At 49.7% G+C, this 25,270-nt stretch overlaps 11 protein-coding genes across 11 annotated transcripts; 3 read left to right on the top strand and 8 right to left on the bottom strand.

Annotated features, from left to right (window-relative positions):
* Window positions 1-144: 144 nt before the first annotated feature.
* Window positions 145-1,601, bottom strand: N7520_001158 (pepsin-like aspartic protease; the record flags this gene model as incomplete). Its single annotated transcript, XM_057135093.1, has 3 exons — window positions 145-228; window positions 288-1,160; window positions 1,254-1,601. 3 exons carry the CDS (start codon window positions 1,599-1,601, stop codon window positions 145-147), a joined length of 1,305 nt encoding a protein of 434 aa, XP_057001029.1.
* Window positions 1,602-2,116: 515 nt separating this feature from the next.
* N7520_001159 (uncharacterized protein) lies at window positions 2,117-5,744 on the bottom strand (the record flags this gene model as incomplete). The annotated part of the gene is made up of 5 exons (XM_057135094.1): window positions 2,117-2,224; window positions 2,277-5,237; window positions 5,301-5,444; window positions 5,508-5,534; window positions 5,649-5,744. The coding sequence occupies 5 exons, from the start codon at window positions 5,742-5,744 to the stop codon at window positions 2,117-2,119; spliced, it is 3,336 nt and encodes a 1,111-aa protein (XP_057001030.1).
* A 690-nt stretch (window positions 5,745-6,434) lies between these two features.
* N7520_001160 (uncharacterized protein) lies at window positions 6,435-7,247 on the top strand (the record flags this gene model as incomplete). Its single annotated transcript, XM_057135095.1, has 1 exon — window positions 6,435-7,247. The coding sequence occupies one exon, from the start codon at window positions 6,435-6,437 to the stop codon at window positions 7,245-7,247; it is 813 nt and encodes a 270-aa protein (XP_057001031.1).
* A 390-nt stretch (window positions 7,248-7,637) lies between these two features.
* On the bottom strand, window positions 7,638-8,012 carry N7520_001161 (uncharacterized protein; the record flags this gene model as incomplete). The annotated part of the gene is made up of 2 exons (XM_057135096.1): window positions 7,638-7,819; window positions 7,907-8,012. The coding sequence occupies 2 exons, from the start codon at window positions 8,010-8,012 to the stop codon at window positions 7,638-7,640; spliced, it is 288 nt and encodes a 95-aa protein (XP_057001032.1).
* Window positions 8,013-8,216: 204 nt separating this feature from the next.
* On the top strand, window positions 8,217-10,244 carry N7520_001162 (putative AP-3 adaptor complex subunit mu; the record flags this gene model as incomplete). The annotated part of the gene is made up of 2 exons (XM_057135097.1): window positions 8,217-8,731; window positions 8,792-10,244. 2 exons carry the CDS (start codon window positions 8,217-8,219, stop codon window positions 10,242-10,244), a joined length of 1,968 nt encoding a protein of 655 aa, XP_057001033.1.
* A 905-nt stretch (window positions 10,245-11,149) lies between these two features.
* N7520_001163 (hexadecenal dehydrogenase) lies at window positions 11,150-12,863 on the bottom strand (the record flags this gene model as incomplete). The annotated part of the gene is made up of 4 exons (XM_057135098.1): window positions 11,150-11,517; window positions 11,568-12,367; window positions 12,430-12,660; window positions 12,721-12,863. 4 exons carry the CDS (start codon window positions 12,861-12,863, stop codon window positions 11,150-11,152), a joined length of 1,542 nt encoding a protein of 513 aa, XP_057001034.1.
* A 697-nt stretch (window positions 12,864-13,560) lies between these two features.
* N7520_001164 (isocitrate lyase 1) lies at window positions 13,561-15,295 on the bottom strand (the record flags this gene model as incomplete). The annotated part of the gene is made up of 3 exons (XM_057135099.1): window positions 13,561-14,817; window positions 14,878-15,033; window positions 15,092-15,295. 3 exons carry the CDS (start codon window positions 15,293-15,295, stop codon window positions 13,561-13,563), a joined length of 1,617 nt encoding a protein of 538 aa, XP_057001035.1.
* Window positions 15,296-17,546: 2,251 nt separating this feature from the next.
* N7520_001165 (alpha,alpha-trehalase) lies at window positions 17,547-19,961 on the bottom strand (the record flags this gene model as incomplete). Its single annotated transcript, XM_057135100.1, has 5 exons — window positions 17,547-17,676; window positions 17,735-19,473; window positions 19,522-19,643; window positions 19,693-19,765; window positions 19,830-19,961. The coding sequence occupies 5 exons, from the start codon at window positions 19,959-19,961 to the stop codon at window positions 17,547-17,549; spliced, it is 2,196 nt and encodes a 731-aa protein (XP_057001036.1).
* Window positions 19,962-20,748: 787 nt separating this feature from the next.
* Window positions 20,749-21,820, bottom strand: N7520_001166 (short chain dehydrogenase/reductase family; the record flags this gene model as incomplete). Its single annotated transcript, XM_057135101.1, has 5 exons — window positions 20,749-20,968; window positions 21,030-21,333; window positions 21,399-21,551; window positions 21,619-21,700; window positions 21,791-21,820. 5 exons carry the CDS (start codon window positions 21,818-21,820, stop codon window positions 20,749-20,751), a joined length of 789 nt encoding a protein of 262 aa, XP_057001037.1.
* Window positions 21,821-22,141: 321 nt separating this feature from the next.
* On the top strand, window positions 22,142-23,098 carry N7520_001167 (deubiquitinase OTU2; the record flags this gene model as incomplete). Its single annotated transcript, XM_057135102.1, has 1 exon — window positions 22,142-23,098. The coding sequence occupies one exon, from the start codon at window positions 22,142-22,144 to the stop codon at window positions 23,096-23,098; it is 957 nt and encodes a 318-aa protein (XP_057001038.1).
* Window positions 23,099-23,238: 140 nt separating this feature from the next.
* Window positions 23,239-24,162, bottom strand: N7520_001168 (putative thiol methyltransferase; the record flags this gene model as incomplete). The annotated part of the gene is made up of 2 exons (XM_057135103.1): window positions 23,239-23,598; window positions 23,668-24,162. 2 exons carry the CDS (start codon window positions 24,160-24,162, stop codon window positions 23,239-23,241), a joined length of 855 nt encoding a protein of 284 aa, XP_057001039.1.
* Between the last annotated feature and the right edge of the window lie 1,108 nt (window positions 24,163-25,270).

A 25,270-nucleotide genomic window follows, 5' to 3' on the forward strand; every position in this document is an offset into this window, starting at 1 on the left:
GAGATTCGTAGTAATCTCAAATTACCAAAGCATCAACTAAGCCAGGGAAGGTAAATTTCATAATATTCAAAGACCTAATACCGGAAAAGGTGGCCCTCACAACGTAAAGGACAGATTATCTGAGGATGACATTTATCTAATAATTTACTCGGAAGGAGGAGTAGCAAGGTTCTGGTTAAGTTCCTTGCGCTGGACAGCACCAAATTGAGTGTTGCCAACGTCAAACACCTATTAAACTCCGGATTAGCAAATCCCATCTCGTTCAAGCCAATAATAGAATAACTCACTGCGTAAATTCCCTTCAAGAAGGTATCACCCAGAATATCCATGGTCATGTCGCCACGGCTCTGGATTCCACCATAAACATATCCGGTCTTTGCCTCGCTGAAGCCCAAATCCTCCTTCTGCACAGCAAATTGCTTGTCGCCGACTGCGAAGGACACTACAGGCAGCTTATCGACAGTAGTATCGGAAGGATAGATGTATCCCTGGCTGTCACTATCATAGTAGGCTCCCTCAATAGTATCATAGATAGCCTTGCAGGTTGCATCATCCACAAGAGCCAAAGTAGTACCAGTGTCAGCAATGGCAGTGTTTCCAGACCGCGTGATCGTCTTTCCATTGACGGTCGCGGAAGTAGAATTGAACAACCAGAATCCTTGGCTCTTGTCCACAGGGGTGTAGGTGATATCGGCCCCAGCTGCCGTCACAGTAGCCTGGTCAATGAAGCCAAATGTGTAGAATGATTCGCCCTTGTCAGGCTCATCGGCATCACGCCATGATCCCAACTTAGCAGTGAACAGTTCGGCAGTCGACGGGATGTCGGACTGGGAGATCATGTTCTCCACCGGGGTGGCTACGGCAGTGGGCTGCACGGTATTGATGCTGCCGAATGCAAGACCCAGCAGACCGTCGCCAGCCCCGCTTGCGAATTGGGCCGACAGAGTGTCTGCCAACTCGACAGCCTGGTTCTTCACCACCAAACCACCAATATTCACATTATCGGTGCCGACCGTACCAGAAGCAGAGGATCCATCTCCATAAGAGATCTTCCAAGTCGAACCTTCCGAGTTTTCAAAAGTGCTCGATTTGCTCGAGTCAAAGACCGTATGATTGGTGTACTGGGACAGAGTTGCCGAGGGCAATTTAGTCGACCAGACCTAACCCGATCTAGTTAACCATTTATGTTCCACGACGAAGCTAAGCAATCAGGGAGGGGAAAAGCAAATGTAACAATAATGTAATCGACTTACCCATAGATCGGCAGACCCCGTATCAAAGTCCAAATTCAGGTTCTGGGCCGGGCTACCAATGCCCACTTGAGCGAGGTACATTGAATCATTTTGCACATCATCGGCACCAACCTCACCCACCTGGTCGGTGTCGACATTCCTCTTCTGCAGCACGTTGCGCATATGCGCACGCCCACCGACGGCCTTATCGGTGTACTGCCGGCCTGTCTGGTGCATGGTTTTGCTGAAGAAGTAGGGACCAGGTTGGGTCGGGTTAAAGTTGTACTTGCGCATCATATGCACGTACGACTTTGTACCCGATCTCTGGTACTGAGGGTTGGCAATGATTTTGATCTTTGTTGCCGACATGGTGCGAGCTTTGCGGGGGAGCTTTGACTTTAGAAACTTGACGATACACATGGTCAACTATGAGCTAAAAATGGGCATTGATTATGGGAAGTCGATGATCCCAGAGGGGGGTTCATACCTTCTTTATTTGTATATTTTTGGTAAATGGAAATGAAAAAGAAAATTGAATGTGAATGTGAATGTGATCAGGGTCAGTTGGTCTTCAGCTTGCTTTAAATGTTTGCCATTTCGTCATCGCAGGTGACAACAATTAGTGCCGGAAGCTCTTGTGTCCAGTGGCGATCCACGTCGTATCAGGGATCGGCATAAATGATTCTATCATGCGAGCGGGGGGACGCCGTCTCTGCAGAAAGCAGGCGTAGCTGGGCACAAGATAAGCCTTGAATTACTGTCTATCTTATTGGACAAATGCCGGGAAATCATGCCAACGCCGATTCCAAACCCCACCCTTAGCCTCCCAAAAAACAACAGCAATTCAGATAAATCATTGACTTGAAAACGAAACAATAAACAGCCTATCTCTTCCGAGTCTTTGACTTGGGAGCATTCGAAACACTTGCCGCCCGCGAAGTGGAGGCGGAGGCACCCTTGCTAGCGACCTTAGTAGCAGGTTTAGCCTTGGTCTGAAACAGGTTAGCAAGCATCGGGAAAGATCACCCAGCCAGTGGAACTTACTGTGGCGCCATTCTTAGCCTTCTTCTTTGCAGGGGCTGCCGCGTCATCGTTCTCTTCATCTTCGTCACGGTCTCGGCCGCGGCCCTTCCCCTCTCCTTTAACCTCCCCATTGGCCTTGCCTTCGGGTTCAAACTCCTTAGCAACTGTGTTGAGTAGCGTGGTACAGCGACGACCAATCTCCACTGGAGTGCGGCTGAGGAAGAACCAGTCGAAACGGAAAAGAGGCGAATCCCGAACTTCATCGCGGATCTTATCGTACAGACCATCGCCTTCAACACCATACTTATCCAGCATCACCAGCAAAAAGCGATCTTCCTCCTCGGTGTACACTTTCTTGTTGGTTGTGGAGACTGTGTAGTTGATCTTGAGCTGCTGCAAGGGCACACGGTACATTTCCATCTTTTTGCGCAGCATCTTGCGTTGGTGGTTCATCTTGCGTAGCTTCTCCTCACCCTGCTCGATCACCTTGAGGTACTTAGAATAGTCTTGAATCTCGGTGTACCGCCGCCAGAAAACTTCGGCATATTCCTCAACCTCATCGGGCTCCTTGCTGTCCACCTCAGTAGCAATGCCCTTGTAGTCGGTACGGCCGAATTTGGCTGAGCCGTTAACAAACTGTTGGAAATCACGGCGATTCCAGGTAGAAAAACCTTCCTCCGACAAGCGCTCCTTTTCAGCCCGTTCCTCCTCAGTAAGCGGTTGGGAATTGTCGATCTCCTGTTGCTCAAGATCCCGCTCGGCTTCTCGATCACTTAGCTCTTCTTCTGGCCCTTCAGGCAAAACAGCCTTGTAACCAATTTCCTTGTGGAAGTAAGCGGTTTCCTTCTCCTGCAATTCCTGAAGACCGGGCGGGAAGAACTGCCAGTCGTGAACTGTCGTTTGCTTGGGAGCCCGTGGAGCCCTGGGCTTAGTGTCGGCAGTCCGCCCGCCGGTGGCAAGAGCTTGACGGTAGTACTTGTCGATAGAGTAGAACTGTTCCTTTCGTTCACGCTTGGCCGGGTTGATCCAGGTCATGCCGATATCTTTCTTGCGCTCGGTGAAATCCTGACCATTCCATTCATACGCGCTTTCGGAACTGAACTTCTGAAGATCATCGATACCAAGTTTCTCGTATTTCTTGTTCAATTTGGCTGTTCGCTCTTCGCCCTTTCGAAGGATGGCATCGAAGTCGTCCTGGGTGATGTCGTTAGCGCCTCCATCGCCAGTTCTTGGACCGAAAATATTGGCGGCGCCGTGCTGAATCATTCCGAGAAGGTCGTCCTTCGAGGCAGCATTTTTGGATTGTTGTTGAGCGCGGCCTTGCTGGATGACAAGTTGATCCAGGCGCAACTTCTGCGCTGCACGTTCAAGGACCTTTTCCTCGATTGCATTCTCCGTAACAAATCTGAAAACCTTGACCTGCTTGGTCTGACCAATTCGATGCGCACGGTCCATGGCCTGTAGATCGGCCTGGGGGTTCCAATCGCTATCAAAAAGCACCACAATGTCGGCAGTGGTGAGGTTAATACCCAAACCACCGGCACGTGTAGTTAGCAAGAAAATGAACTTGTCTGACCCTGGTTTGTTGTAGTCGTCGATAGCCGCAATGCGATCCTCGTGGGCCGTGGTACCATCAATTCGACAGTAGTTGAACTCTCGGAATACACAGTAATCTTCGAGGATATCCAGAACACGGCTCATCTGGGAAAAGATGAGCACGCGGCTGCCATCGGCCTGCATACGCTTCAAGAGCTTATCCAAGATAGCCATTTTTCCGGAGTTGTAGATAAGGTGCTCATCGGTGGTGTAGGGAGGACCAGGCTCCGCACCCTCGAAGAGGTAAGGGTGGTTGCAACACTTCCGCAATTGCATGACAATGTTCAAAAGGCGAGTCTTAGACTCGCGCTTCCCGGCCGCACCGTTGACGGCATCAATGTCTTTTTCCAGAATCTTTTGGTACCACTTGACCTGCATGTCGGACATGGGCACATAAAGGTTCATTTCTTGCTTGGGCAGCAGGCTCTTCTCAACATCGCTCTTGACACGTCGAAGCAAGAAAGGACGAAGGACACGGTGGAGTTGTTGTACAACAGTATCCTGATCAGATTCTTGGTTAGAGAACCACTGGTCGAAAGCGTCGGAATCACCAAAAACATCCGGCAGTAGAAAGTTCAACAGCGCCCACAATTCGTGAAGATTGTTTTGCAACGGAGTACCGGTGATCAACAGTCGGTTGCGGGAGTTAAATAGACGAATGATTTGTGACAGCGAAGATTCTTCGTTCTTGATGCGGTGGGCCTCGTCGATAATGATGTATTCCCATGCAAACTTCTTCAGATGCGATTTTTCGCGAAGAATCATTTCGTAGCTAGTGATACACACGTCGAAGTTCTCATTTGACAGACGGTCGTTGATAAGGCGTTGTCGCTCCTCCTTGTCACCCTGGAGGACTAGGATGTCCATTTCGGGTGTCCATTTGGCAAACTCTCGTTTCCAATTATCCAGCGTTGACTTTGGCACGGCGACAAGATGCGGGCCTGTGATTCCGGCGACATAGCGCAGATAGCCCAGGAAGGAAATGGTCTGCAAGGTCTTTCCCAAACCCATCTCATCGGCCAGGATACCAGAGATACCATTTTCATGGAGCGAAACAAGCCAGTTCAGACCAGCAATCTGGTAGTCACGAAGCTCTCCATGGATGAAAGCTGGCGACTCTCGGAATACCGTGGTGGTCTCGCCGCCACTCTTTTCGTCCTGCAGCAGCTCCGCATCTTCCTCCTGCTCGGTTCGACGACGTCGTTCTCCGCTGGCACCGCCAGAACGCGAAGATCCTTTGCGTGCCTTCTCCTCGGATTCTGCGTTTTGACGATCGATTTCAGCCATAATCTCCTTGATCCGTGGGTTTGGATTGGTCTCGATGAAGTGGCGAAACAGATCGGTGAGGCCGAGCAGGTATCGGAATCGACGAATGGAGTCATCTTCCTGGTTGAGGAATTGATGATCAGTTGTGCACGTTGAAGGTTCTCAGACACTGCCCAATCATACCTTAGTCTCATCCAGACGGCTTTGCTTCTTGCCCAAAATACTTTTTCTCAGTTGTGTGGCTTCTGACCTGCGTCGTCGCCCGTCTGCTAGAGTAACATCGCCTGCGATGCTGCTCGCTGTGGTGTTCGGATTGGTCTCCGAGTCCTAGCGGGGAAATCCGTCAGTTACTGATCGAGGTAGCGGGATCGAACAAGCTATATAATGTACCGTGTAGTCAGGGGTTGCTTGGTAACTCTAGATGTGGGAGTAATCAGTATCATGATTTTGCGCAAACATACTCCAGATCACAGTCGCATAACGATGCGATAATGATGAGTTGAAGCAGAATCAAGAATCAAAAGCACTTACCAGCGCGTCCACGGGAATCGATGGGATAACATCATCATTAGCATCTGTCATCGGTGTGTCCACCTGAGGGGGAGAGTCAGTGGCGGTTGGTGCCATGTTTGATCCTCAGTGTGCAAAGCACAAGAAACTAAGGTAGGCACGTCTCCGTCACGTTGACCGTGTAGCTTAAGAGATAAAAGTCACGAAAGTGGCTTCACAACATAAAAACAGATAAGAGATTGAAGGTTCAGTCAGCTCTGAAGGAATCAGATGGCATAGGTTGACTGAGATCGAAAGCAGTGCACGATACTGGGATAATGAATCGCAACCCGAGAAAGAAGAAACGCCTCCAGTCGCGCTGAAGAAGAGCAAATGGGAAAGCGCGGCACACTGCACGCGCTGATTGGCCCATATAATTACATAAGTGGATATGAGTCAGCAGCGCACTTCGGAATAAGAGTTCCCCCGCAGTGGGGTCACGTTACCGGGCCAGTGCAAAAGATCATCATCTGCAGTGAGGAACTCAATAGTCCCCCTCTCTGTATACTTGGACTTTACTATAGAGCTAGGGCACCACTCCGGGGGCTTCTAGAAATTTCCACCTTTCTCTCATTATTTTCATATTTGGGAGGTCCTACATTATTTTATCTGTTCTTTTGTTGGACTATTACTAGGGCCCGGACAACCATACCAATCCTTGGCCCAGCGACGATACATCACACCAATCCGTGACCACCCCAGCTTTCTCCCCCTTTTGGAACCACACCTTATACGTGCCCTACGTGATCACGAACTATCTATCTCGCCATGGATTCCATGAGATCGTTGAATACCTCTCTGCCGAGCTCAACCCCGCGGCCGCAGCCATCCGAGCAACTCCTACAGTCATTCAAGGCCGCTGCCTTATCAGTGACCAACCTCTACAAGAATGCAGTCTGTGACCAGGCCAATGCCAGGCAAGCTGGTTACCAAGATGCCCTGGAGGATTTGCTTCATTTTCTTGACCGGGAGAATCTAGGCCTTGGCGATGGCGAGGGGTGGAAAGTCCGACAATGGGCAACGGAGAAGCATGACGGAACTGGATCGCAAAGCAGTGACGAGGAGGAACGCGTCGAGTCGGAGAAGCGTGACCGAAGTGCTACTCCGGCTACCACTCGCAAAGAGTCTGAAACCATACCCCGCCAGGCCCCTACCTCCGCACCAACCTCCACGCCAAACCCTACACCTCGTCCTGAGACCACCAACCCTACTACACAGCCCCAAGAGTCTCCGATGGGGGCTCCGACAGTATTCACCTTCACTGCCGGTCCAACTTTCCCTCAATATCAAGATGATATGGATTTACAATCCCCGGACAACTCTACCTCACCCTCGCAAGACGGCGCGCCAGTCAGCGTTTCAGTGATGTCTCGAAATGGCCGCCAGCAACATCGCCACAACAACCACAACCGCGCAAACCCCCGCTTTGCTCCTCGCGAGTCACCAAACAGCCTTGGATCCAGCCTTGGGTCGAGTCTGGGATCAAAGCGGAAATTCACAGTTCCGGATTTCTTTGACCTCTCGGGGCTGGGAAATGGCCGGGACTTGTTTGGAGGAGGCAAACGAGGTCGTTTCACCTAAGAAATACTCTTTGGTCAAACGACGTTGACGAGATGACGAATTTCCTTTCCGATTGTCAGGCAGCACTTGGGTGGATTTGGGGGTGGCTTTTCTTTTCGGGTGCATACTGAGGACGAGCATTCTTGCATAGGGTTGTGCTGCATTTCCGCCTACTCCAGGCTTTTCTTCTTCTAATCAATCCCCTTACTTTTCTATACCTTGTCATACAGCATATAGAAAGGATTTGTGTGTGGTGATACCCAGTGTGGCAGCTATCATTCAATCGTGATAGTATAACAAATCAATATATTACAAACTTAATACTCCAAAGCCGTGGAACTATATCCAGTAGATCTTATCGTACAATGCCATTGTGAACAATCCAATATGACTTCCATCGCATCCAAATGTCTAGTTCACTGCGCGCCAGATGCCCATACCAATCAAAGTCGCAGATATGGTGGCAATACCGAGCTGTCGTGAGCCCATTTTGTATTTGGAAGGACCTTGCATGATCATCTTCTCTTGTTTGCGCAGGTTGCTCATACCAGTATAGTAACTGTAGATGCCGAGACCAACGAATGCTGCCGAACCTGTTCCAGGAAGTTAGTAAGCTGCTTACTGGGTTTTTAATAGCCGGCTAAAAAGTCATATCAAGCTCCGGGTCATAGATAACGAACCAGTTACTCTGCAGGACAAGCAGTCATCGTATTTGTCGTCTGCCAAAGCCTGTTTGGCATCCTTCTGCTGGATTTCCCAGGTGCGATTATCCGGCTGGGAAGACATGACGAATGTTGAAGTAAACTCTCAGAATATCTCAAGGAAGTCAAGCAATGGCAATATTAGTTTTGAAGCACCGATGCGAGTACAAGTAGCGGAGGCAATCGCGTGCAGCCAAAAAGTAATCCGGGGCGGGATTCCACGGCAGAACCCGCAGCTTGACAGTGAGCTATACATCTCCGAGAGTTCCTGTTTCAAACAACAGCCATCATGAGCGGCGAGATCGATGCTGTCTACATATTTGACGAGCAAAAGTATGCGAGTGACCCCCAAAAATGTGGAATCTCACTGACACCCTTTTCCAGCGCCCCTCTCGTCGAACATGTCTACCGAGCCCGCCCGCCTTCGGCCGCGGCCATCCTGCCCCTCTACCTAGCTCATGCTGCCCCGCGCCCTTCCTTGCTATATTTCCCTAGTACAAGTCCACCGGTGACAGTATTCTCGATAATACAGTCAAATTTGTTGTTCCTTGCGGTGACTGAAGTCGACACGGAGCCGCTTTTGGTGCTCGAATTCCTGCATCGCGTGGTGGATGTACTCGAGGACTTTGTTGGCGCACCACTTCTATCGACCAAGATCCAGGCTAATTACGATGTCGTGGCTCAATTGCTGCATGAAATGTGCGATGGGGGAGTAGTGTGCAGTACCGAGCCCAACTCATTGCAGGAGGTTGTCGAGGTTCCGGGGTGGATGGGGAAGCTTCTTAGTGGAATAAGTGTACCAGGGTAAGTTCTCCTAGTGATTGAGTGTACTTGGCTCGATTCTGATGTTCCTGGTTTCTTTAGTACTTCCACACCTACTACGAGCAATCCTCTGAAGCAGTCACTGGCTACGGCTAGTGCATCTCAAGGCTCCGCAATCCCCTGGCGACGCCCCGGAGTACGGCATACATCCAACGAGCTATATGTTGATATCATTGAATCTCTTTCTGTAACTATGGCGCCTTCTGGGAGGATACTTTCTGCATTGGTATCTGGAACTATTGCATTCACTGCTAGGATATCAGGAGTTCCCGACTTGCTCTTATCATTATCAGCTCCTGGAGGCCAACAGTCACTTGCTCGCAAAATCGATTTGCCTGTCTTCCATCCATGTGTCCGCCTGGCTCGTTGGCGTGAGAAGCCGGGAGAGCTCAGCTTTGTACCTCCCGATGGCCGGTTCATCCTGGCTGGGTATGAAGTCGATCTTCTTCCGATAGACCCAGATCTTGATCACGCACCCAGCCATATGGAGAAATTGTTCCTTCCCGCGCTTGTTGATATTCGCAAATCACTGGGTCCTACCGGGGCAGATTTCGAGGTTCGACTAACACTCAATACCACTTTCCCTGGTCAGCCCTCTCGGCCGATCCCCTCTCGAGGTGGATCAGGAACATCCACGCCATCCTTCCTTGGTGGAGGCAGTAATTCCAGTGGACCAGTATTAGAGGAGGTTGTTGTCAGTGTTCCCATCTCTAAAGCTGTGCGTCATATCACAGATATGCAGACCAGCCGTGGTGATGCCCAGTACTCCCCGAATACTGGGTTGCTTGAATGGCGAGTTCCCACAGGCCGTGACGCTGGGACTGTTTCTGGTACAGCAACTCTCCGTTGCACAGTTGCAGGCTATCCATCGGCCGAAGACGACTTTGATAGTTTCGAGGAGGTCGACGAAGATGCCAACGCAAACCTTCTGCAGGGCTACTATGAAGACCCTGCATCCTATGATAACCCTTCTACCACCACTACCCGGAAGAAACGGTCATCCGACCCCGCAAAGAAGAAGAAAAAGAAGAAGAAGGAAAAATCGGACAAGTCGGAAAAGTCGAGCAAGAAGTCATCCCGTTCGGCTGCTGTTCTCACCGAAGACGCAGGTGATGCTCTGGCCGTTTCAGAAGAACCGGTCAAAACCTCTACCTCGCCTTCTCCCAACCTCTCCAGACCTCCTACCCCAACACCTCCTCCACAACCTCAATCCCAATCCCAGTCTCAAAACTCCTCGCAACTTCCAGCATTCTTCGCCCCTTCCTCTGCTCCCCGTCCCGCACCCCGCAGAACCAAAGCCCAAATCAACGCCAACCTCATGCCGAACTCGGCATCCATCTCTTTCTCAGTGCGCGGCTGGCTCCCCTCTGGTATTAAGGTGGAAAGTCTGAATATCGATCAGCGCCGCAGCCGTGGTGTAGGCGAGGGTGTCAAGCCGTATAAGGGTGTGAAGTATCTGTGTGTGAGTCGACGCGGCGTGGAGCGGCGTTGCTAAATAATGCGTTTTTCGGAATATTGAATATGATTCATGAGCCACTGCATGAAGCGTGTGGTATTGGTTTCTCTGGTTTTCTCTATAGCATTTTGGAACATGATATCAACCTAGCAATACAAGCTACATACGAATAACACCAAGAACACTGAAGTTTTCTCAAAAGCCGTGCTCAGATCAAGACAGCAAACAACTCGTAGTAACCTCTCCCTCATTAGGCTACAGTAAGTAGCATCCCTTTCATAATTATTAAAAGATGGACCGTGCGATTCCCTCGTCCGAGATTGTATACTTTGATGTAGATCAACCCATATACGGAGTTAGAGGATGGATCTGAGTTTCCAATTCGAGTCATGAAGGACGATCAATTCCTAAACTACAAATTTAATTCGCTAGAGTTATTTTCGTATGTACACTAATAATCGAACCTGCCGAAATCATTCTCGTAAATCAATTCACTTTCCAATTCAAAGTTTTGATCGGCGCTCGATGATCTGCAGAACTAGATAGGCAACTACAGAACGAGTTAGAACAAGTTCACAAGGTATGACGAGTAACCAAAATGAGAATCCCCCATTAATATTAAGGATTTTAAAGTGTATTGAGATGACAAGGAAAATGTATAGTGAGTGACGAGCGGACCTCAAGTCCACTGAGAATAGCACAAGCAGATGCTTCTGTCAAAGGAATGTACAGGGTGAAAAGCAAGCAGGGTATCAACCGTTCCAGTTTAAAAAAAGAAATCGGGTGGGCATTTGCCGGAAAGAAATGATTGCGGACTTAATTGTGGTCTCCGTCTGAAGGAGATGAAATAGTGGGCAGAAAGTCCACAAATCCAACGAAATCTTGACACAAATGGGGAATATAACGAGTAGATCATCACAAGAAAACAATAGAGAAAAGAATATTTACTCACTGGCAGCAACAGCAGCAGCACGACCTGCACCAGCTGTGGCACTACCACCACCCAGAGTCAGGAAGTAGCGTAACCAGCCGAAGGTCAGCTTTTGACCGTTGCGATCAAAGTCGGGCACCAATGCACTAGCGGCCTGGAAGATCTTAATTTTGCCCGCGTATGGCGGGTAGCGGATAGCAAGGATGGATTCGATCCAGCCGGGGCTGGTGGTGATGGTGCGGCGGTGAACCCAGACGTCGAAGCTGGCACGACCACGGTATGCGCCAGTGCCACTGTCGCCGACACCTCCGAATTGAAGGGTGGGGACGTGCAAGGCAGCGTCATTGACGGCAACACCACCTGAACGGGTAGAGGAGATAACTGTATGCTGTCAGAATAAGGAAATGGAGAGGGGTAGGGACTATGCTCACTTTTCTCGACTTCAGCCTTGGAACCGAAGGGGTAGATACCCAGAGGAGTGCTCGAAACACCGTTGGCCAAGCTGATGGCTTCATCCAGGTTGTCAACAGGCAGAATAGTAAGGAAGGGGCCGAAGCTCTCCTGGGTGCACATAGAATCCTCAACTGAGTCCACCTGGACAACAGTCAAGTCAATGAAGAGCTCCTTCTCGTCCATAGTACCACCCATTAGAATCTTGCCCTTGCTGTTATCAAGCATAGACTTCAGGCGGCGGAAGGAGGCCTCATTGATAATGTGAGAGAAATCAGGAGACCCCTTAGCACCGTTGGGGTAGAACTCCTTGTACGCCTTCTTGAATTCCTCTACGACCCGGTCCACCATCGTCTTGTCCACGAGCAGATAGTTCTGGGAGGTACAGATCTGACCAGCATTCACGAGCTTGCCCCAAAGCATACGGCGCGCGACCAATCTCGGGTCGGCGGATTTGGTGACGAAAGCAGGATTGATACCGCCCAGCTCGAGCACAACGGGGGTCAAATTTGGCGCGGCTGCCTTGGCGATGATACGACCGACATTGGTGCTACCAGTGAAGAAGATCTTATCCCACTTCTCGGCCAACAGGGCCTGTGTTTCGGCGATGCCACCTTGGACAACGCGGTAGCATGAGGGGTCGAGGCTAGACTCGACAAGCTTCTGGATCACGGCGGCGCAGCGGGGCGCGCTCTCACTGGGCTTGAGAACGACGGTGTTACCAGCAGCTATAGCGCCGATAACCGGACCAAGAGTCAATTGGAAGGGGAAGTTGAAGGGTCTGCAGAAAGCCGGAGTCATTAGCTTGCCTTGGTCAAGTCCACGTTGGGTGGCGATACTGACCCAATCACCAACACACAACCCAAGGGGTCCTTTCGGATCTTAGGGTTCATTAACTTGAAATTCAGGTCGATATCCGCGGCCTTCTCATCCTGAACCCACTTGTGCAGGTTGCGACAGGTGAAAACAATATCATTCAGCATCCATCCTGTCTCCGCAAGCTCGGTCTCAAAGCGAGGCTTGTGCAAGTCCAGGGTGCAAGCTTCGGCGATCTCTTCTTCGTTGTCCTTGATACTAATAAGAATCGTTAATTAAATATGATTATTCCTGGCCGGTGAATCAGAAATAACTCACGCCCAGTAGAGCTTGCGCAGCTGCACGAGACGGAACTCGACATCGCGGGTTCTGTGCTCAAGGAACGCCTTGCGGGCAGTTGAGACGGTTGAGGGGATTTCCTCCAGAGGGGTGAACTGCAGTTCGGGGAGTGCTACACCCATATTGTAGAATGGACAGAAAAATAAGTTTCTTTCCAAGGTTACGTCAGAAAAAGAGAGAAGTGATAGGGGAGATCCCAGCATTTAAGGGCGGTAACGTCTTCTCCACATCCACAATTCCACATGCACCATATTTCGGCGTTTTTACTTAAACCGACTTCCGAGCGACGATCACCGGCCCTTGCAGTCTTCGAATTTGTGCTTGAATTTTTCTGATTTTGATCTCATATATCATTTAGTTATCAAGGCAAAATTAAGTATTTTCAACATGAACAGTCAGATGGCCAAAATGCCCTCTATTGTCATATATGTTGGAATGAATAAATGGTTTGAAATGAAGCTGTCACTACTAAGGTTTTAGCTCCACCAAGCCATAGTTCAAATGTTAGTGGTGACTAGCCGCGGCTTCACACCACATGTGGACAATTGCCCCGCTTAAGGAGTAAACTCTGATGCCCCTTGCTCAACACTTTTTCAAAGCTTGGTAATACAATCGAAACTCTGTTTAGGATTCAACATAATGTAGTCTCATTGCAGCATCATAATTACTCATGCACTAGTTTTAAAATGCAAAGACACTCGGACTCAGGGAGTGCCGACGGGAATCAAGGATATACAGAAAGTCAATCAAACATGAAACGCCAAATTTCCCCAGGGCTCAAAAGGTCCTACAAATAAGCACAAGTCGAAGTCAAAGTCTCTAGTTCTTGAACTGATCCTCGGTCACACCTTTACCCATGGCCGCAGTGCTACTGACACCGCCAGAGACCATCTTAAGCATGTTATCGACATAGTTGGCACCACTCCACTTCTGGTGGGTCACAACGTCAACGCCCTCGTCCATCTCAGGCTCTTGAACAAGCTCGCCATAGGCACGCATACCATTCTGCGCGTACGCCTTGGCAAACTGATGCGAGATGAGCGCAGTCGTGTGCAGACCAGCTAGGGTAATGAACTGCCAGGAGTAGCCCAGCTCACCCAGACGCTTGATGTAGGTCTCCTGCTCGTCACGGGGCATGGCCTTCTTCCAGTTGAACGAGGGGGAGAGGTTATAGGCGAGCTTCTGCTCGGGCCAGACAGCGTGGACACCGTCGGCGAACTCCTTGGCCTGGTTGTAATCGGGCAGCTTGCTCTCCATCCAAATCAGGTCGGCGAAAGGTGCGTAGGCAATAGCGCGGTTGATGGCACACTGGGTACCGCCCTGGTAACGGTAGTAACCCTCACGGGTACGGGGTGCGTCCCAGTCGAAGTAAATATCGACGCCGGTGATGCCCTTGGCGATGGCGCGGGCTTCGTTGTTGTTCTTGCCCTTGGCAGCCTTGAGGTACTGCTCGATAAGGCCCTGCTTGTTGGCACTGGGGCCGGCGTTGATGGCATCGATGACGGCGTCGTCGAAGAGCTTGAGGCCGGCCTGTGCGACCCATTGGTCCTCGATGGCCTGGAGAGCAGCTCCGTACTTGCCAGATTGCTCTGCGGCAAACATCAGTTCGTTCAAGGGTTGGAGGTTGGGGTTGGTGGCGCCGACGATGAAGGCGTGGTCACGGCGGTCAATGGTGGAGGTGATGAGGGTGGCGGCCTCGGAGTCAGTACGGGCAATGGCCAAAAGATCGGAGCCCATGATGTCGGCCTGGGCACGGATGGCGACGAGACGGTTGATGTGCTCGCTAATAGGGACCAGCACCTTACCGGCCATGTGGCCGCACTTCTTGGTGCCAGGTGCCTGATCCTCGATGTGAATACCAGCTGCACCACGCTCAACGAATAGCTTGGTCAACTTCATGACGGCAGTCAGACCACCGTGACCAGTATCGGCATCAGCAATGATAGGGCGGAGGTAATCCACGTTTGCCACCTTGGACCGCTGGTCCGCTGGAGTGGTGAGGCGCTCCTCGCGCTGTTTCCGGTCGTGGAATAGCTGTGCCATGAACAATTGGTTGACTTTGCGGGGGACAGTGTCCTGTGAAACACATACATGTAAGTACATATTTCTCTTCAAGTATCAATAAGTATCACATACCATAGGGTAATCTGCCAGATCGGGAGAAGGCTCATCGGTCGAAGAGGCAGTTGACGAACTTTGCCAGCCAGAAACATAGATAGTATCAAGGAACTTGCACATCTGGGTGATCATAGTCGGCTCCAGGCAGCCGTAGGTGTAGCTAGCCTGCTTGTTCTATTCCACAATTCATGTTAGCCAAGATATCAAAGTTCATAGATGATGCCAACCATACCCTCCAGTTCTTTTCGAGTATGCTCCAAAGCTTCTTAGCTTGAACATTAGACGGATATTCAATTTTCAGATTTCCGCGTTTTGCCACAATCTGTTCCGCAGTAAAGGGACGCTTGGTGAAGCGCCACCGATCATCCTTCCACCAGTTCTGAACAGCCTGAACCTCCGCAGCGAACTGCCTATCTTCATCTTCGTGTAGACCCATGATGACTTTTGTTTTCAATGAAACAAGTTAATATGCAACCGAGGTATGTGGGGAGGTAATAGGTAGTCCTTGGATTGTAGGACAAGAAAATAGACAAATGCAAATTGTAGAGAGGAGAGTAACAGAGAAGAGGAAGCGGGATAATAATAAAATATTCTCAATCACAACCCAGCAGGGAAACCGGGGTACTTATTTATTTGGAATGCGTCACAGTCGTGTCGGTAAACGCTCGGCTGACCGGGACCAGCTCAACCCCAGGATGCCTAGGCTCAGTACCATACATCAAGATCCACTCTCTTATTGTTCACGGGCGATGCGCCGAAAGGCGGAGTTTACGGGTGCGGTTCGGGAGAGAGGATCCAGACGCTGGTGATCCTCGGTCTAAAGGACGACTTGGCTCGGCGTTTTTTAAAGGTGCTCACCTGAGTCATATTGTCCACTCACTTTTTCTCATTCTATAGCTACTAAATTATTATCGGTATCTCATCAATAAAGCCTAGAGATTTCAATGATACATTTTTGGATATTCTAAAACGAGGTCTGTGGCTCCGTTGAAGGACGCGAATAGATCGGAACGACAATGAAGCAGTGACGTCGTCGGACATGTGCGTCGGGATACTTTACAATACACGGTATTTTCACGTGCAATCCAGCCATATCAGAATGTCCAAAATCGACTTCATCTGACCTTCCTATAAGACTGTGATCTTAAGATAGACATGAATGTATTTCCGTAACCGAACCACATCCTTTTTCTCCCCTAATTTCCACCCAAAGTTATTCAAATGTGAAGCTGTTCAAAAAGAATTCAAAGTTTAAGTGTATGAGTCATCAATACAGTCCTGTTATGCCCCGGTATTCAGTGTATCTCCACTCGGCCATCTTGGCTCAGACAACCCACGAAGAACCCGAATCTTCAAGTCGTCATTTCCGATTACATACGATAATTGAATGGCAGCTCAAAAACCTTACAAAATTAACATTACATGACGGAGCCCCATCCAACATCTACAGTAGATGCATTATCATTTATCCCTAAGTTCATGCATATACGTTCTTCCCGGGGAAAACGAATATCCACCTTGGGCGAACATGGAGTATCTAATGTAGACACGCAAACCCTTCAAGATGTTCCAAAGATCTACCTTGAAATAACTGAAACAAACTTGAAAACACCACGAATTCAGACCGGAGCAGTTGACACTGATGGTCATTTTTACTTAACCCTCCCTCCAATCAACTGGATCCGCTTGGCGATCACCAAATGACTCAGTCTAACCGCCTTCGTTGAACCTCGGCTCATCTACGCTGACTGTACTGTACCTATCTCATAATTAAACACCCCTGTCTAGTGTCAGCAGGTTATCTACTGAGTACCAGGATCGAGAAACAGGGTCCCGTACCGGATAGAGCTAGATATGGAAATGCATCATATGCACACTCTGTCAGCGCTGTGCCTCGCGCTATCGTCCTTTCTACCAGTGCTCGAAATCTACATATGAATCAATTGTATCAGGTCAGCCAGGCATACTACTTAGAATCATTCTTCAAAGGAGATCCTCATAAAGTGGAAATACGCATAGAACGTATATTCAAACGGTCCCAGTAAGAATCGAAAATAACCTCGGGAAAACCAGGGGAACGCCTAGACCCCACCGGCTAATTGCCCCTGTAAGGCGCTGAATCCCTAGCTGCAGTACGTCGGGCTCTTGATAGCGTCTTCGATATGGATCGGGATTTCTGCTGTTTCGGAGGGTGGCCGCAGTCCCGAATGGGCCCGGGTTATTTTCGCGAATGGCGTGTCTGCGGGGATATCATGCAGATTGCGGGGGCTGCTACGTAGATATCTACAGGGTTCCTATTTGTATCAAGTACCTAGCTCTTTGGGGGTAAATTCGGTACGGTTGTAAATGATGTTTTTATGCTTTTCGAAAAATCACGCTGTTATGAAGCACTTGCTGAGCCCCCTCCACCTGGGCAGGAAGCCAATTAATCAACGCAGAACCGAACAATACACCAACCCGCCTGTACAAGTCTCATTCTTTCTCAATGTCGTTTAAATGCAAATGCCAGTTTTGGTAGCACTTGTTCTTATTTGTCGTTTCAATAGAGACAAACCAATTTTGAACCGAGTGACCAAAACAGTCTCCAAGTTCTAACGCCGTTTCTTTTTTCGGTTGTATTTCCAAGCTTCCGATAACATGTCCGGAAATCTTCGCAATCAAGAGCCCAGTTTCAATCCAGAATTCGATCAGTACATATTCTGGGCATCAATCGCCTTCTTATACGTTTCGTATGGGGTGATAGTTCCCAGAGAACGGCGTTGGTGCGCATTGAGGATCTCTAATCCATACACATAACTGGCATTGACCCAGCCGAAACTGCACGATTGGTGTTAGTAAAATTATCTGATAACCAGCATATCGGGTTGAAACTTACCCTTCACGTGGTGCGCCCTTGAAGTCGGTGCCTTGGTTGCCGTACTCGGCATCGACGCGGTGTGGATCAATAGGCCGTGTCACATCATACTTCTCCACTACCACACCGTTGAAATCGACGAAGGCCTTGGTGATCATATAAAGCCATTTGTAAGCCAGTCTCTCCGCATCATCCTGGTATCCGTAGCGCAGGAATGCAGTCCAAGCGAGCATCTGCTGCGGCGCCCAGCCATATGGATAATCCCACTGTCGGTTGGGTCGCTCCAAGCCCACGGGACCTCTGGATTCCTCTGTTCCAGATACTAGACCACCGTAAGCTTCAAGCCGAGGCAAAGCCTTCTCTACCATCGCAGCTGCCTGAGATGGAGTTGCGAGACCGGCCCACATGGCCCAGAAGGTTGTTGCGGTTTCATAGTCGGTTTGTTCCTTCTTGACAGTATCGTAGTCGAAGAACATGCCTTTCTCAGCATTCCAGCATAATTGATCCATGCGCTGCTTGCGCTTGCGGGCACGCCGGTCCCAGGAAGCTGAGCTTTCAAACTCGATGCCTTGTGTCTGCGGAGTGGTGAATTCCACCGGGATCTCCAGCTTATCTTTGAAGTGGGTTCGAATAATCCAGGCGATATCCACTTCGTATTTGTAAAGCAGAGAGTTGAGATCGACAGTAGCCAGGTTCGCGCACACACGCTCCAAACGGTAACTGGTATCATGACCAGACTCACGCACCGCTCGGTCATGCAGGAAATACTCATCGAGTTCAGGCTCGCTCACCTCGCGGGAGTTGTACGCTTTAACGAATTCCTCAAAGGTCATGCCGTGCTTCTTCGCGTATGGCATCAGGATGTGGGTGAAATGAGTAGGCTCTGTCTCCGGCGGCACACCCCATCCCTCGGGTCTATATCTCGAGAGCCCAGTAATCGGGTCCAGACGTGGTTCACAGGCCCACACACTATGGTATTCCTTGATTGCAGCGAGGACTGCATTTCGAAGGAACTCCCTTGCATCTGGCTCTTGCTTAATCCGCTCGTAGACACGGAGTGCCATGTCAGTCAGGAAGGGAGGCTGCGAGCGAGTCAGGTAGTAGGATCGGTTGGCATTGAGGATCTTTCCGTAGTGCTTGATTTCGAAGCAGAAATTGACGACCATGCCCTTGGCAAGATCAACTCGATCGCTTACCAGGAGTCCCAGAGACTCCATGTAGCTATCCCATCCGTACAGTTCGTTGAATCGACCTCCGGGCACCACGAACGGAACGCCTTCTAGATCCTCGTTTCCAGCTTCATCAACTTTTTTTTGCATTGCAAGTGCCAGCAACCCCGGCTTCTCGCTGAGTTTCATGACATAATCCGGAGTGATATCAGCATCCAGCATCACCACGTCTAAACGTAATTCCGGGTGCTTCTCGGCGATTTTGGAATAGTATTCAAACTGCGCCGGGGCACCCGGTGGGATGTAAATGCGAGGTCGTGGGTCGGATGTCCAATCCTTAGGGTCTCTGCCCGCTACCTCGATATTTGAGCCATCAATTCGTCTGGTCAGTGCTTTCCAGAAGGAGTTCTTGATCAACCGCGAGAGCCGAGACACTGGGTTCTCGCTAAGGCGAACCTCATCAAGCTCAATATGCTTGCGACCGTAGTCTTTCGCGATTGTAAGTTCCTGGAGAAGGTTGGACAGCATATAAGTACCGCGAACGTCAACACGGTTGTATCCCGACGAAGCCGCTGTTCCAATGGAAAGCGTCTACTAGAGTTAGCAGCCGACAGCCCTGGGTGTGATTGCTAGACATACCTTTGGTCCAAGGTCCTCGATCGTGATCTGCATGTTCTGATCGGTGTCTTCCTGTTTCAACAGGGCATCGAGTGTTTCATCGACGTTGATAAAGAACTTGCGGGGTTTGTGGCTAGACTCATCTGAGTGGCGTTAATTGCAGTCCGAGGGATTTGTTGCTGAGGAGCTTACCGTGACTTCCTCGCCGTGAAGGCAAAGTCCCAAGGAACTCATGGATATCCTCACGACTGTAATCCTTCAAACTCTGTGCGTAGAAATAAGAGTCAGTCAGATGTCCGGGCGTACACACAAACAATGTGGCTGCTTACCGCCGAGAAGGCGCGCCCGCGGCGAATCCTTGCACGAGAATCTTCATTTCCATAGTATATATCCGGATGAGATAGGGGATCGATGGAGCCGGCCCGTTCGGGGCGTTCGGAGCGGCCGTTTGACGAGCTCATGGTATGGTCGCGCAGAGGGGGAGGGGAAGCGGAGAAGGCAATCTAGATTCCGAGAATGGTAACGCAAGGCGGGTTGTGTGTGTTTCCACACCGACTTTCACTTTCCCTACTTTTCCGGGGTAGGAATTTTGGAAAGACAAGATAATGAAAAAACACAACAGATTGTGCTTTTGATCTGGACACAGCTTTTCCAATTTATGTAGAGAAGGTGATTGGAAGCCGCGGGTTTTGGAAGGTCAACAATTGAGACAGGGGGAACCTGGATCACGGAATGAGACAGTCCTAGTTTCAATTGAATACGGTGTACAAACCAGATGTATGGAGTCAAAAGAGCCGTTTAGAATCAAATATATGTTGTGCGAAGGTGGGATGGCCGGATGATCTGCTAGAATGACGGCATAAGAAACGATGATGTCGCCGCTCCACCTTCGAGTTGCTTCCGATAAGCTAATGATAAGCCCAAACCGGATAACCGTATTGGGTCAAAGGCGATGGGAACTTTTAGATCAATTGAAGTTTTACTTTTTAAACAGTCATAAAAAAGCATTATAAAAGATTATAAGAAAAAAGCAATGATCCCTACTTGCGAATATGCTTTTGCCCAACCTCCCACCGGAATGTCAGATAGAAAAGCCTACGATTCGGCCCAAGACCCCCCGCATCGGGGCCCCGGAATGTTGATTATGAAAAAAATAGATATACAGTGAATAATGGAAGCTTGCTATTGGATAATCTACATACACAGCCCACAAATGTATTTGATCACCTGGCGCGTTTAGCGAGCACCTTAAATCTTGGCAGCGATAACACTACCCCCGTCCACCGGGATGGTTGCACCGTTCACATACGCACCTGCCCGGCTACTCAAGAACAAGCAAGCACCTGCCACATCTTGGGGTGTACCAATTCGGCCTAGCGGGATCCCAGACTTGATGGCTTCACCGAAAGTCTTCAGTGTCGCTGCCATCATTTTACTCTCAAAGGGGCCGCAGGCCAAGGTGTTCGATCTATATGGAGATGGTAGTCAGCATAGGCCCATAGAAGGAAAGCAAGGTTGGTAGTCCATACGTGATGTTTCGCTTGCCCAGGTGATTTGCGAGTACCCGGGAAAGGTGATGGAGGCCTGCTTTACTGGAACTATAGGCAAATGTTTCCAGCGAAGGGACACGGAGACCATCCACACTTCCAATGTTGATAATACGTGCCGGGTCATTCTCCGCAGCCGCCTTCTCCAACAATGGAGTCACAAGCTGCGTGAGATCGAAGACACGGTGTAGGTTGAGTGTGAGGACGCGGGTGAAAGCCTCGGTGGGATACTCGTCGTAGGGGGCGCCCCAGTTCGAACCGGAGTTGTTAACTAGGATATGCAGCTCTGCGATGTTTTAGGTTAGAAATTGTTTCTCACTGCAAAGTTCAAACACAAAATGAGTGACTAACTGCTTTCACGTTTGCCCAGTTCCTCGGCCAGCTTCTTCACATCTTCATACTTGTAGAAGTCGGCGGGAATAGCATGCGCCTTGCCCTTCCCTAGCGCATTAAGCTCATTCACAGCCTGATCGCAGGCCTTTGCATCGCGCGAGGAGATGTACACTGAAGGTCACAGTCAGAAGAGTGTTTGGGACAATAAGATGCTAGACAGCTTGAGGAGGTGAACAACCAGTCGCGCCGTTGGTTACGAATCCTTGAGAAATCATTCGCCCAATTCCCTTAGCACCGCCAGTGACCAGCACTACTTTGCCCTAGGACGAGTTAGTAGGTACCAGGGTTATAGCTGCGTTTTGAGGAGGCAGTATAGGGTATCCGGCAACATATCTGTCCTTTTCACTAACCTTGACATTGAAAAGACTTTCGGAATCCATGGCTGAAGATCTGAATAGTTCGTCAGGGTTCAGTCAGCGTAGTCTCATCGCTTTATGACCTCCCCAGCTCCTCCGCTACTACCCCGGACCGAGAATGCGGGCAGGCCGAGGTACACCGGTCAAATACTTCCTCCGATAGTCCGGTGCTTATTCATACTTTTCCCAAATCGGGACGCAACTTAGGGCAGCAAAGTCAGGGTTTCGCGGGGCGAGTTTGCGTCTTACTTTGTTGTCTAGTGCATTTGCTCCGGCGTTGATTGTTGATTGCGTCATTTTCTTGATTTTTGTGTTGAGTAGATTGTGTCTTTCTGCTTGCCCATTATGGACGACCTTTTAGCAAAGCACCGCAAAGAGCAAAAAGACTTACAAGGGCGCATTACCCAGAAGAAAAAGTCCGCGACCAAGAAGACCCGCAAAGGAATCAATGATGATTGTGAGCGCATGCAGCGAGATCTCACTGAGAAGCACCAAGACGAAATCGCTCAACTAAACGGCACTTCATCCGAGCCGGTGGAAGGCTTGGAGGATCTCAACCTGGAGGACGAAACACCCACCAATCCCGAATCCAACGACACTGTCAACGATACAAAGCCAGAAGAACCAACCCCCACCTCCGAATCTACCCCCCACATCAGAAAGCCCAACCGCCAAAAGGCCCGCCTGGCCCGTCGAGCAGCTGAGCAAGCTGCGGCAGCCGAGGCTGCGGCCGAAGAGGCTGCCAACCAAACAGACTACAGAGGCAATGAGAAGGAGGTGATGGATGCTGTGTTCAAGAAGCTGGGATTGAAAGAAATCGAAGTTACACCCGACGGACATTGCCTTTATTCATCCATTGCCAAGCAGCTGGACGATGCCGGACTTGGCTTGCGGCCGGACCCAAGCCGAATTGTACTCGAGACGACGACACAATCCCGCATCGATACCGTTGCATCGCCACAACATGACGGCTACCGCGCAGTTCGGGCTGTGACAGCGGACTTCATCACGCAAAATAAAGACGACTTCGAGGCATTCATGGAGGAACCATTGGATGTGTACACGCGGAAAATTAAGCTCACCGCAGAGTGGGGTGGGCAGTTGGAGCTGCAGGCAATTGCTCGGGCATATGGGCTGGAGATTAATATCGTCCAAAGTGATGGACGAATGGAGAAGATTGAATCGGGTGATATGGATAAGTTTGACGAAGAGGAAAGGCTTAAGCGTGTTATTTGGCTGGCGTACTATCGCCACTCCTACGGGCTGGGTGAGCACTATAACGCTCTTACAAAGCAGTCATAAAAGCGGTTGAGGTCACACCATTTGTGTGCAACAACCAGAAATAAACATATCTCAATGCTCCGAGGACGATAGATCGATCACGGAGATTTATATTTGGTTCTTTTCTTTTTTTAAGCCCATCAAACATACCAACGGGGATTTTAGTTACATCTGCGCCAGATAGAAACTCTATCATGAATCACCCCGTTCTCGCCTTGTCCATTTTCGTGGGTCCGCTCAGGCCGCCAGTAGGCCACTCGCTCAAGGCCAGATTTGCTAGGCGCCCGCAGGGGATCTTGCTTGATCAAGCCCTTGGCATCATATGGGATTTCCTCGCCTGGGTGGCTCAAGTGTTCCACGTACGCCTCCGAGGACACGGCGAATGGGGGTCCAGCAGCCAGAGGGTCCTTGTGGCGGGGGAACTCGAGACAGATCAAATTACCCTTCGGAGAGGGAGCCAGAAGCTGAGTGTGGCGGAGCGCCCACTTGGGTCGAAGCTCTGGGCTCAAGGCACAGAAGAACTGGACACCGTCAGAATGGGAACAGTCAACAAAAGTAGTGAAAAAAAATGCAACAGGATGGTTACTCACTGTGTAGTCATAGATCACATCAAATCCATTCAGCGACACACCAATAGATTGTAACCACGCATCGTCAAAAAAGTCACCCTGCACAAATGTGACCTTGCCTCGTCCAATCGTCTGATCTCGAACCCGGTACCAACTGTCATTCTCTGTCTTCTCCTTCTTGCATTCTTCAACGGCAGCTGCGCTGTATTCAAGGCCATAGGCATCAAATCCAAAACTGGCCAGGAGAAGCACATCAACGCCTCTGCCACAGCCAGGTACTAAAGCCTTGCGCCTGTATGACTGGCCTTGTGCATCCTGGGCCATGGGCCCGCCGCCAATGGTGGCTCGCTGCTGGATCAGTGTATCCTCCAGGGCTGGGTTCGGGAATCCCCTATCCCAGGGCAGCTTGCCGCCCTTATCCCAGAGCGAAGCCCATCCATCGACATATTTCTCGTCTTTGTACTGGGCCAGGTGGGCTTGGACCTCCTCAATCTTAATGGGGATAGGGGCAGTCATTGTTGGAGATGTTTTGAAGTGGATGCGGGGTATGGAGGGTTTGGCGGGGAAAGGGGCTCTAATATATACCAACGCGATAGAATTTGTTGTGTTGATTGTATTCGAGTTGATACTCTCCTTGCTGATTTTAATTCAAGATTTGAAGAGATAGATTGAATGAAAGTCGAACTCACCGTCAGTTCAACGCGATTTCATAAATAGCTCGATTCCCAGCGGGCTTATTAATCACCTCCTTGCAGATGAGCGACCGTGCCAGCCTGCGTCTCTTGTCAACTGGTAGGCTTTGAACGTGAGTTTTTGGGCATTTGCTAATCTGTCGTGAGGGACTCGGTCTTCAAACTTAAATCATTGCCATTGATCGCTGTGAAGGATATAAATGCCATGCGATATGTCGGGTCCGTTTCCCCATCACGCAATTTGGACTATAAGAGCCAAGATGAGTCTATCGAGACGTTCATGCTTCATTTGCTGTCGTCTGCTAATTTTATAAGAAACTTTCCATACCCCTCACCATGGCATTGCTCCACTTTTCGTTTTTGCGGAGATCGGCCCTACCATACTTGACGATAACTGGCTCCTCCCATCACTGGCCCAGCTGATTGGATTCCTATCTCCGAGTTCATGAAGGATGAAACATTGCTATTCATGAGAAAGACCGGAGATTTATCCGCTTTTTTTCTTCTGTAAGAGGATCACGTAGTGTCCTGGTCACCCTCGGCACGGTATTGCCGGTGATCCGCAGTTGATATGATGGACCCTCATGATCTTGATTCCTTCAGCTCAAGATATCACCTTTGACGCTTTTCTCCCTTGAGATTTCCTTTCATATCCAAAATTCACAGACAAAAAGAGTTAAAATATCAATAAGTTACTTATCAAGAATCATTAGACCGAATACTGCCTGTTCCTGCTTTCTACTCATCCACGCCTGCCTGTTTTGGTATCTGGTCGCTACGTCGGCTTCTGAGTTTCTCGGTTTTCCGGCTTCTTGACTATCCTATCATATTCTTCTTCCTTGGCATATAATTAATACTCCTTATCACTAGCTCTTTCAGTGATCCTGCAGCCAAATTGGACTCAGTTCATTCGTCAGCCTTGGCCCGATAAA

The sequence above is a fragment of the Penicillium odoratum genome (assembly GCF_028828045.1).
Source record: "Penicillium odoratum strain IBT 22623 chromosome Unknown utg000001l_segment0_segment0, whole genome shotgun sequence".
Classification (NCBI taxonomy): Eukaryota; Fungi; Ascomycota; class Eurotiomycetes; order Eurotiales; family Aspergillaceae; genus Penicillium; species Penicillium odoratum.